Source organism: Melospiza georgiana, chromosome 2, assembly GCF_028018845.1.
Source record: "Melospiza georgiana isolate bMelGeo1 chromosome 2, bMelGeo1.pri, whole genome shotgun sequence".
In the NCBI taxonomy this organism is placed as follows: domain Eukaryota; kingdom Metazoa; phylum Chordata; class Aves; order Passeriformes; family Passerellidae; genus Melospiza; species Melospiza georgiana.
Genome location: NC_080431.1, coordinates 31,423,085 through 31,435,306, shown reverse-complemented (window position 1 = coordinate 31,435,306; position 12,222 = coordinate 31,423,085). Strand labels below are relative to the sequence as shown.

The window sequence follows — 12,222 nt, the reverse complement described above, 5'->3', positions numbered from 1 at the left end:
CCCGGGCTCCCCTCACGCATTCCCGCCCCCGCCGCTCGAGCCGCTCGGGGCGGGCGGGGCCGCGCTGCCGTGGCAACGGGGGCGCGAGACACCCCGGAAGCGAACGCGCGCGCCGGCCCCGCCCCCCCCTCGGCGCTCGGTCTGGCGGCCCCGCGCGCGGCGGGTGACGACGTGTCGCGCGCGCGCGCGAGGGGGGAGCCGGAAGCGGCGCTGCCGCGTCAGGGCGCGCGCGGGGGGCGAGAGACGGAGCCGCGGCCCCGCAGCCGCCCAGCGACCCCGGCCCCGCCGGCCCCCGCCCCGCGCTCCCCCGGCCGGACATGGCTCTGCGGCCGCTTCTCCTCATCGCTGCCGCGCTGGCGGCGGCCACCGCGCCCGCCGCCGCCTTCTACCTGCCGGGCCTGGCGCCCGTCAACTTCTGCGAGGCCGGCAAGGAGAAGCCCGAGTGCAAGGTGAGCCCGGGGGGCGCTGATGGGAGGCCCCCGAGGCCGCCCGGGCGTGGCGCGGCCTGGGTGTTGTCCCCCTGCCGCGGGGCTGCGTAGTGGAGTTTGTCCCGAGGGTCTGGAGCCTCCTGGCCGTGCCGTACCGGGGCTGGGGCTGCCGGGGCTCCGAGCGTGGTTCCGTTCCCGCTGTGCTCAAGTTGCTCACAGAATTGTTAGGGTTGGAAGGGACCTCTGGAGACACCCGGTCCAACCCCCCTGCCAAGGCAGGGTCACCGGGAGTGGGTGACACAGGACCGCGTGTGAATGTCTCCAGAGGGGGAGACTCCGTGACCCTCTGGGCAGCCTGTTCCAGTGCTCTGTCACCCTCAGCGTAAAGAAGTTCCTCTTCGTGTGGAGGTGAAACTTCTTGTAATTTAGTTTATGACCATTGCTCCTTGAAACGGAAATTGATGAGACAGAGGACCCAGCGGAATGGAGAGGTGCTTGCCTGGCTCTGCTCCGGCCTGGCTGGGAAGTGACCACGATCCCTGCGAGGGAAGGAGAGAGCTGTCGGCTCATCCTGTGACTTAGGGCCACGTCGGGCAAGTAGCAAAGTAGGAAGCTCCGGCCGGTTATCGCTTGGGTCCTTTCAAATCCCTGCAGGAAGCTGCAGCAAGTAAGGATGGCAGTGACAGGTCATGCCGAGGGGTGTGTGTGTGATTCTTGGCAGGAGCGAGCAGCTGGTGGCTGGAGCAGATACCAAAGTAAACATCCCGTAACACTTTCCTTGCTGTGTCTTCCTGGCTGCAGGAACCTGGAGTGTAGGGGCTGCCAGGGCCCGGAGTGTCAAGTGAAGCTTAAACTTACCTTCATGTCTGCAGAAGGGACAAGCGAAGTTTGCATAACCAAGTAACTCATTTGTAAGGATATCGGTGGGGAGCATTAATGCAAATCTCCTCTGATGAAAAATTGTCTTTGCTCCTTTGGGGCACCTTTTGAAGTTGTTTCCTGCTGCTGTGATGGAAATTACAGCAGACTGTGCTTTAATACTTGAATGAGAAAGTTCAAGGCTAATCAGTTTTATGATCCATGGTCTTACTACTGTAGAAAGCGGCTGTCTTGCACTTTCTGAGCTTTCAGCTTCTGCCTTGCATGAAACACTGGTTTATAATTCTTCAGAATAAGAGCTTCCTTAAAACTGTATGCTTTTGGTAAATACCATGTGCTGACTTTATCCTTCTGCTGTCCTGAATCAGCTGAGCTGGGAATAAGCCAAGCACACAATGAAGGCTGTTCAGTTGTAGTAGTAAAATGTCCTGTGGACATTCTTTTATAGGACCACAGAAATGGTGTTTGGAAGTGACCTCAGCAGGTCACATACTGCAGCCTTATGAGTGTGGAGCATGAGAGGACAGAAAACACCACTCTTGTCAACATTAGATCAACTCAGCTCTACCTTTGTTTAAGCAGGCTTTGGAAACATCCAAGCATGGAGTAGCCATCTCCTCCCTGGGTGACCTGTTAGAGTGCTGCACCACCCTCGTAAGGAATGGGGTTTTTTCAAATACAGGCTTAAGCTTTCAAGCTGCAGTTTGTGTTTTTTCACAACATCCCTGAAAAACATGGCAATGTTTGGATTATTCCTGTTTTAAGCTTGTAGAAGGCAGATTTATTTTTTTTAAGTCAGGTGGACCTTATAGCCTACTGTATTTTGTAATCAATCTGAGACACATATGGGGTAATCTCTCTCAGATATCTCTGCATTTTTATTCCTCATAAAACACATACAAAATGTTTGTCTTCTCCTGAGATTTTATCATTTAATAAATGTGACATGAGGTACTTGGGTAATTTAAATGTACCACCATCAGGCAGCTGAACACCTCAACAGCTGCAGTAGTGCAAAAATTCTTTCTGCAATTAGCCACCTCTTAGCAATTTCCACATTAGACATAGGCATATGGAGAAGTCTAAAGCACTCTTCACATCTGATTCTCTCCATGTAGTCTGCAGCTGAATGTACTCTGGTTCCTGGTAAGGAGGAACAAAATATGATTGCATTATTGCTGTATCATATTTATGTAAGTGGATAAAATGAAGCTTCCTTGGACAGGTTTCTTGCAGTTATCACTGTTTATTGCAATCTCAGTGCATTTTCCTCTGCCTGAGGATTTCGATCCACGTGCCAGATCTCAGTACCTACTATTTGTCTGTTATGATCCCTGTGGTCTCCTGTCCTGTGTTGGTGAGGTGGGATGAGATGTTTACAGGGCATGTAGCTAAGAGCAGTGAGACCTGTGGCTTTCCCCCTTTCTTCAAGTTTCCTGCCAATCTGCTTGGGCAAGCTCAGTTTGGCTGCTTCTTCTGGTTTTGGTAAGAAAATCATCAGAAATGGAATGGGATCTATGCAGACTGAAATAGTAATTCTTGCCTAAAGATCAAGAATCCTTACTCAGTTTTTAAAAATCCTGACTGCTCCAAAAAGGGTTTGGTGTTGTATGGAAATGGTTCATCAAATGTGCTGATCTGCAGTAATGCGTAAATGCGTATAAAATTCTTAGGAAACATTGCAGCATTCAGTAAATCTCCTCTGATGAAAGTAGCTAATTTAAGGCCACGGTTCTATGGCCAGCTGAGGCAGTCTAAGTCCCTGCTGCTGCTGAGAGTGAGAGATTTCATTGCTGCCTTCCCCTGGGCAATGTGTTCCTGTCCTCTGCATTGACTCAGCTCTGTTACTTGTTGTGCTTTTGAGCTTAACATGGCAGGAAACTATCCAACTTTTGGCCAGTCTAGTTTCCTGTTGTGTTTGGGAGTTGAAGTGACTTGCAGAGTTATGGCAAGCATAGGCTACCCAGAGGTGAGCAGCAGGTCTGCATGGCTTAGGGCAGGGGAAAGCTGAGCCTGAAGGTGTGTCTTCACTTAGTGGGTTATGCTAACAGCTCACAGAACTTCTGTGGCTCCCAGGACTGCATCCTGACTTGCACATGGACAGCTGAGTTATATCAGTAAAACACGGTACCCAACTGAAGTATCTGAGCTACAGATACATGTCAACATTTCTGGCTTTTCTTTTCCTCCAGAATTTCTTGGTTTGGCTAAACTTGAGTGAATTTTCATAGGGAGGAAATGCTCCTCTGTTGGTAAGAAAATAGATGGCTTGCTGTTGAAAGGGAGAGGGTTTGCTCTTGAGGGCATTCACCTTTGTTTTGCCCTTCAGCTTTTGTCTGATTACACAGTAAGGCAGCTCAGTTTGTGTTGTGGTTTAACCCTAGCTGGCAACTAAGAACCACACAGCTGTGTGTTCCCTGCTGACCCCAGTGAGATGGTGAGGAGAAATGGGGGAAAAAGTAACTTGTGGGCTGAAATAAGAACAGTTTAATTGAAAAAAATATACTCATACTGCTAATGATAGAAAAAGGAATAATAATTTTAATGAAAAGGAGGGAGAGAGAGAGAGGGGGGCATGAAATCCAGGCAAAACAAGTTGCGCAATACAATTGGTCACCACCCACTGATGGATGCCCAGCCCATCTCAGAGCAGTGATCATCCCCTTCCAGCCAGCCCTCCCAGTTTACATTCTGAGTGTGGCATTCCATGGTATGGAGTGGCCTCTTGGCCAGTTCAGGGCAGCTTCTCCTGGCCATGTTCCCTTCCAGCTTTTTGTGCACCTCTGTGCTGGCCGAGCATGGGAAACTGAAAAGTCCTTGACTCAGGGTAAGCACTGCCTAGCCACAACTAAAACTTCAGTGTGTTATCACATCATTCGCTCATTGAATACAAAACACAGCAATGTGCCAGCTACTAAGAAGTAAATTCTATCCCAGCTGAAGTGAGGACAGCCTGCTGTGATACTAAGAACTGCTCTTCACATTTTTTTGTTTAAGTCTTTTGGTGTTTAAGTCCATTAGATTGGTTTACTGTGCAAGCAGATAACTGCCAAAAGCAGTGTATGGCAAACATTTGAATTTTATTGGAACTGCAAGACTAGAATAAGGGAAGGGATTTTGAGACTAAGAGGGAAGAGTGAGAGTCCTGTCCCTTTCAACAGAAGTGGAGTAGCCCATCTGTAATTAATGTATATTGATTAAACTAGTCTGAAACCAGAGTAGACTGAATTTCAGGTTCTTACTCAAATTGATAGAGTTAGTGAAAAACTTCTATTGGAAGGTAAATGTGGGTATCCTTGCCTTCTCTTTGAAAAGAGATTCTGTTTAAACTTAAAATATATCAGTCTGAATGCATTGTTTAAATGATCATAGTTCAGTTTATAGTTACTACACATATAAAATTGTCGAGCATCCTTAATTACAGGGAGAAGTACTGGTCTCATCTGCACTTTCCTTCATGTTCTTTTAAGACTTCTATTACACAGAAGTTGTGATGATAACTAATATGACTTGGTACATTAAACTCAAACACTGGCAGCTGTGCTAATGATATTATTTTTGTGCATGATTTCCTGCTATCTTGTAATTGGAATGGTTATGTTAGCCTTTAAGTGTTTTTGTCATGTGGTCGCTGCTTTTGTGATGGTTAGATAGTGCCTTACTTGTGCTCCCAGCAGATACAGTTCATTACACATCAAGATGTACCATTACACAACTCTTACATTTTCACTTTCCTTAACCTTATTCTAACAAACCTATTTTTGTATATCCATGGGAGTTGAAGGAGTGCTTTAAATGTAACTGCTGATTATCTCTGCTCTTTCAGTCTGGAATCGAGCTGTTTGTGAACAGGCTTGACTCAGTGGAGTCTGTGCTCCCCTACGAATACACTGCGTAAGTATATGGTACCATTTGTGCCGTTTGAATTGTCAGTTCTTCCAAAAAGATGGATTTCATTTACCTTATAGTATTATGTACTACTTCTTACAGCAGTGTGCCACTGAGGCATGGCTGTTTATTTTGCTAACATAAGTTTACAAATACAGAATTTTCAGTGAGCAGATGGATGCCTACATTCCTTCTTTTGCCTCAGTTTTCTGCTCATAACTTCAGTGCATGGATTTATAGGCCCTCATGCAGGTTGAATCGCTGTTGTAGTGTAACTTAAGGTTAAAATCTGTGTGTATAAATATATGATACTTTACTGCATCAGTTGTCACTGTAGATCAAAGTATTACCTCTGTCTTTAGTAGCCGCTGCCAGATGAGTTAAAGTGGTAATGAGGTGCGAACATCCCATCGATTATCTTAATGAGGTGTTAAATGTTTTCTTTGTACACATCCATAGGAGTGCACTAAATGTATCAGTGCCTGGTACAACTATGGAAAGTTTTTGCTATAAGTAGTATTTTGACTGTTAATATTGAAGAGCTTAAGCATCAGTTATGTCTACACTTTAAAGAACATTAATGTGATGTATTTAAAAATAGATTGGAAAAATGTGGAGGATGTGCTATTAAATGTGTTGGTGAATAAAACTGTAATAACCGTTTAATAGTGTTTGTTGTAAGGGAGCTGTCTCTGTCTTTTTTATTTTTATTTTCCCTCAAATTCTGGAATCTGACCTGCATGCTTTTTTTCTGAGAGTCATTATTAAACTCTAGATGAAGATTTAATTCTTGTCTAAAATCCCTGTTCAAATAGGAAACTTCTAATTACTCAAAGAAACTTATGCTACACTGTTCTGAGATAGCTGATGAAGAGACTTCAATGTTGATTCTGTTTCATCTGGTTTATTCTCAAACCAGGATAGTGATTTTCACACTTCACAGGTTAAATGAAGAAACTGTTGTCTACAGGGAAAGCTGTATAGCTCCTTCACTTGTGATTAACATGTTGATTTGGGAACATTATTTGCAGCTGAGAATATTTTATTCATTTTTGTATCTTTTCTCTAATTCAGGTTTGACTTTTGTCAAGCAGAAGGAAAGAAGCGTCCATCTGAAAACCTTGGCCAAGTCTTGTTTGGGGAGAGGATAGAACCATCTCCTTACAGGGTTCGTTTTCTGTCAGTAATGTGTGCATTCAAATGTAACCAAAGGAAATCAGAATCTTGAAGATGATTTTCACAAAGGCTTTATCTGAGAAAGCTTCAGCATCTGAAATTCCACACGATAAAAATCTGTCAGTTTAACCTAATTGTAACTGTGTGCTCTGCATTGTGGGGCTATAGCCTGAAGTGCTGTGCAGGTTATCTTCTCTCTTTGGGATCTGACAAAACCTGATTATTGCTGCTCAGCACTCCTGCTTCTTAGAACCAGATCTGAAAATATTGCAGCCATAAAATGGAAGAATTATAAATGGTGTTAGCTTGCTGGTCTGTCCTGCTGACTGAAGCTCTCACATGCTCTTCTACAGAGGTAGTTGGAGAGAAAGCTTCCAGTTGAAGCTGCCTGTGACAGCATGGCTGCTGAGAGGTCAGATCACTTATCTGGTAAATCATGGCAGAAAATGTGTGCTAGTCAGAAACAAGGAGCTCTTGCTGGAGGGCTCCTGCAGTGAGCACAGGAGGGGTTTAGAGCACACACCAGTATAAAAACCTCCTCTGGAGGGTTGATGTACCTAGTCTCAGTAATTTGTTAGGTGTTTTCATTATAATAGTATAGGCAATGAAATGTATGGGATAAATTGTTATGTACTGAAATAAGACAGTTTGTTACAACCTTTTTGCTCATGAGTCTTTCATTTTTCTTAGTTCACATTCAACAAGAAGGAGACCTGTAAAACTGTTTGTACAAAAACATATGATACCACAAAGCCAGAAGACAAACAGAAATTAGACTTTTTGAAAAAAAGTATGCTACTGAATTATCAACATCACTGGTAAGTTGGTAAGTCTAAAATTCATAGATTGGTTAGTGTAGTATGTTGGTGATAATTTAGTTTATACTTTTGTATTTGCAAGTGAATAGATGGAACAATAGATATGTGCACCTAATTTCTTCCCCTTCTGCTTTTGCATAAAATCTTATATTGTTTGTCATCTTCATAAAAAAGAATTCCTTCACTTGAAGGATAGGCATTAGGAGCAATGGAAATGAATCTGTTTCTAAACGCAAAGCTTTGTGCTTACTGTAAGATACTGCTGCTTTTTTCACCTGTAAATGTGGAAGTTAGTCCTGCCTTAGCTTGAGAAAAGTTTTACAGGACCTTTCTTTTGCTATGTTATGTTTGTTTTCCTTAAGAGCCCTTGCGCTCACCTTGAATTGCTGTGTCCAGGAGACAGGATCAACAGTTCTTTTATGCAATGTTTGTTTCTCTTCTATGGATGTGGAAGGGAAAGGTGGCCAATAAAAACTAATTAATTAAATAATTTTGAGGAATGCATAAAGGCTTGGTCCTTTCCTGTTCTCTGGGCCTCTCTGTAACCATCTGATTGACCTTGAGCTCTGTTTGAGCTCTGACATGGAATCCTTGTCAGATGGGCAAGGGTGGAGCATGTGTTAAGGGTGGGGCAAGGCTGAATGAGTGTGCTGAATCTCAGGCAGATATTCAGTTTCCCAACACTGTACCCACATCCAAGACCCGTGAAATGTTTATCAGCAGGCTCAGTCTTGGCACTGGAAATGTCCTAGCCATGTTATCAGTGTTTATTTAGTGCTTGATGTGTTGGCAGGCTCTGCCAACGGCAGCTTTCAGGTGCAAGAATAGAAGGAACAACTTGGGCATGAGTTCCTGAGGCATGTCTTAGCAAGGAATGCATGAGCATCATTAATTGATGTCACTCATAGGTGTGCTCTAATTGCACATATGGGCCTCCTGCTTTATGGGAACAAATGTGTTGGTCTTCATCTATTTGGATTTAAACTTTTTGGGTATTTTAGTAAAAATGCAGGTTGAATGTTGCCACTGTCATTAACTGTTTTTCTGTAATGTTATGTTCCATTCCTTCAATTTTGAAACAGCTGGAAAGGCAACAAGTGCATTTTCTACTGCTCTCAAGAACTGATATGGGATATCCCTTTGTGGGGATAAACTGTGGTTCACTGATGTAAATGTTCTGGGAGCCTCTTGAAAATGAGTGTAGTAGGAATTTGATAGGTTATGTCCGAAGGGTTCACAGGCAAGAGTCATGTGTTCAGGTAGGTGAACAAGGAGGCCTTAAAGAAACTCTGAAATGTACAGCTACTTTTGCAAGGATTTGAAGTGTATATGCCTAATGCTAAAACAAGTGGAGCTTCAAACATGCTGGACTTGATTATATTCCTCTTAAATACTGCATTTGTTTGTAATATTTGCACCACTCTGAATTTCAGTAATGCATGTGAGTCTGGCATAAAAAACTCAGCTATAAAAGGTTGTGTATGTTTTGGTGTGTAACTTAAAAATAGCTTCCCAAGACTACAAAGCTTGAAAGAAGTTAATTTTTTTTAGAAAAGCCCATAACTTAAGCTGATAGAAGCTGAAACAGAACTGTGTAAAATTAATCATACAAAAAAGTACTTCAGACTGGTTTGGGGTTTTTTTCCCTGTAGATTAAATTGTTTAAAAATATACTTAGTGTATTCAAGTAGAGGTTTAAGTAAGACATAATTCTGTTTTTCAATGTGAAAACTTCCCTTGAATTCTAGGTTATTTCTTAATTCTTTTAATTGCATTTTTACTATATATTTTTTTTCCTGCCCACTGCCCTAAAACTTAGGGACCAGTGAAAAATCCTTGGTTATGTCTGTTAGTCCTCCTTAGCCACAGCTTCACAACGTGGCCGTGGCTGGATTTTGTGATTAATGATGCATGCTCCAGGAGTATGGTACAGAGGTATGTTGTACAGGGATGAACGAGGTATCATAAGTGAGGATTCAGTAGAGGGTTATTATCCAGCTTCAATTTATCATGAAATTCCTGGGGAACACAGATGGTGCAAAATACTTCTAAGGTTTAGAAAGCCACTTAATAAGATTAGGAATTGACATGCTGAATTGGACTCAACAGCTATACTGATATCTTGGCTGACAATGTTCGTCACCAGATGTTCTTGAGAGACATATAAGAACACTGTTGAATAGTATATTTGCTCCACATGTATAATCTCTTCAAGTCATTTTAAATTTGAAGATTAGCTGTGAAAAATGATTTGCTTCTTAAACTACCAGTTTGCTCTGGCATTGCTGCTGCTGCTGCTTGAAGGCAGCTCAGGATGTCTTTGCTGCATAGATGCAAAGGAGAGCTTTTATCCAAACCAAACTTACTTGCAATATGTTAATGTTGTCTTGTTTTGATTAGGAGATGAAAACACTAACAAAAGCAAGCAATCTCTCTAGCATACATAATGGAGATAAAATTTCAAATATACAGGCACAGAATTGATTGAGTTGGAGAAGATCTCTAAAATCATTGAGTCCAGCTGTGTGGTGGGTTGAGCCTGGCTGGACACCAGGTGCCCACCAAAGCTGCTTTGTCACTTCCCTCCTCAAGTGGACAGGGGAGGGAAAATGTTGCAAAAAGGTCAAGATAAGTGTAGGGAGAGATCACTCATCAACTACTGTCACGGGCAAAACTGACTCAAATTGAGGAATTCAGTTTAATTTATTAGCAGCCAAATGAGAGGAGGGTATTGGGAAATAAACCCAAAGCTTACAACTCCTTCTTCCCAGGCTCAACTTCACTTCCAGTTTTCACCACCTCCTTTGCACAGGGGCGCAGGGAATGGGGATTGTGGTCAGTTCATCACACGTTGTCTCTGCCACTCCTTCCTCCTCAGGATCAGGACTCTCCACACACTGCCCTTGCTCCAGTGTGGGGTTGCTCCCATGGAGGAGTTTTTAATGAACTTCCCCAGTGCAAGTCCTTCCCATGGGCTGCAGCTCTTCAGGAACTGCTCCAGTGGGGGTCCCTTCCATGGGATGCAGTCCTTTAAGAAGAGGCTGCTCCAGGTGTGGGTCTCCCATGGATTCACAGGTCCTGGCAAACCTGCTGTAGAGCGGCCTCAGCTTTCCGTGGGGCCACAGGTCCTGCCAGGAGCCTGTTCCAGTGTGAGTCTCCTATGGGATCACAGCCTTCTTCAGGGCACCTCCACCTGCTGTGATGTGGGGTTCTCCATGGGCTGCAAGCAGGTATCTGCTGCCTGTGGTCCTCCATGGGCTGCAGGGTGACAGCCTGACTCACCATGGGCTGCACCACAGGCTGCTGGGGAATCTCTGCTTCTGTGCTGGGAGCATTTCTCCCCCCTCCTCCTCCACTGACCTTGGTGTCTGCAGAGTTGTACATATTCCCACTCCTCTCTCCAGCTGCAGATGCTGTTGTGAAGAGGTTTTTCTCCCTTTCCTAATCTGTTTCCCAGAGGTGTTGCCTATAGTCACTTATGGGCTTGGCCTTGGCCAGCAGGGAGTCTGTGTTGGAGCCAGCTGGCACTGACTCCCTCAGACATGGGAGTTCTTACAAAAACAGTTGTTTGATGGCTTACAATTTTTTGGTAATCATCTAATTAAAATGTTGCACACTCCTTGGTAGCTATAAATGAGAGAAATTATTAGGAATTCTCTTAAATAGCAAAAAAAGTTTTAAGAGTGCTATGAAAAATGTATTTGGCAATGAGGAAGCTGGAGAATTAATAATTTGTGATGTAGGCTTTTTAAAATTTTTTTTTGTTTTGTCTTAAACTTGAAATTGTCAATTTTAGCTGGTTCAGCAAATTTGATTATTTTGGACATTATTGAAAGACAAAATAATAAGTTAAATTGTTACAAATTTGGACTGGGTGAGTTTTTGGCTTTGGGCTGGTTTTGCATGGGGACTTTATGAAGCAGTGCAGTGAATAGAGTGGTTTCAGTTGAAGAGCTCCACGCTTGTAACTCGTTTGGAACTTGGATTGGCAATCATTGCAATTCCATGGGTAGTATTATTCTTGTAGTTAATATTCCAGTAATGAATATAGCAAAGTAGATTAATGTTAATCTGGTTTTGTTTCCATTACACTGTGTATTTTGAAAAATGGTGAAGTGTCACTATGTCATTTACAGGATTGTGGACAACATGCCTGTGACATGGTGTTACGATGTGGAAGATGGCCAGAGGTTCTGTAATCCTGGTTTTCCTATTGGCTGTTACATTACAGAAGATGGCCGTCCAAAAGATGCCTGTGTTATTAATGTATGTTTATGCAATTATATATTTTTTAGTATATATTACTTCTTACTAATTTAGAGACTAGCATTTCTCCTGTGTCACGTTTCTATGGTGAGTCTTTGCTATTTTAAGAACACATGTTGCCTAAAGATAGGTGAGTGTTTTGGTCTCTGCAAGTACCTCCATTTGAAAGCCTGATCTAAGCCTAAGAACCTTGTCTCTTATGCTTCTTAGTACAGAAGAGCTCTAAAAGAATCAGAGGGTGAACATGCATAATATTCAGTACATGTGGAGGGTAAAGGTCATCCTTCATTGCCTAAGAAATGGAAATGTTTGAAGGCTTGGACTTGACATCTTTTGGGATAGAGGTGTTTTCATGGAAGCAGATTTGCATAGGTGTGTTTGTACCTCTGTGTACTTTTGGAAGGTTTGCTTTTCCTAAAACTGGGAGCTGATGGAAGAAGATTCTCTTGTGATAGATCATATAGTGGAGATCCAGATAAGTGCACTGATGTGGTGGAGATCCAGATAAGTGCACTGAAAGCATAAGATAAGAATACAAAAGAAAGTCCAGGAAGTCTTTGACTACCACAGACCTCTTCCATGGCAAGGTCACTGAGAACTTGGGATAGGTTTTTGGGGTTTTTCAAAATGATTGGTTTTATTTAATAGATCTTACCAAAGATAACAATTTCTGTGGTTGCCAATTTTGTTTAATTGCCTCCATAATCAGTTGGTTTCAGGATCTCTATGTGAATGGATGCATTTATGATAAATATGTAATCTGGCAA

General features: G+C 43.1%; 1 protein-coding gene across 1 annotated transcript in view; it reads left to right on the top strand.

The window, feature by feature from the left end:
• The first annotated feature begins 290 nt into the window (after positions 1-290).
• Positions 291-12,222, top strand: part of TM9SF2 (transmembrane 9 superfamily member 2) — a 28,287-nt gene continuing 16,355 nt past the window's right edge. The window contains exons 1-5 of the mRNA XM_058045671.1: positions 291-449; positions 5,134-5,201; positions 6,270-6,363; positions 7,062-7,189; positions 11,326-11,455. Of these exons, the coding sequence (XP_057901654.1) occupies positions 318-449; positions 5,134-5,201; positions 6,270-6,363; positions 7,062-7,189; positions 11,326-11,455 (552 nt within the window). The 5' untranslated portion in view covers positions 291-317. The remainder of the gene's footprint in view (positions 450-5,133; positions 5,202-6,269; positions 6,364-7,061; positions 7,190-11,325; positions 11,456-12,222) is intronic.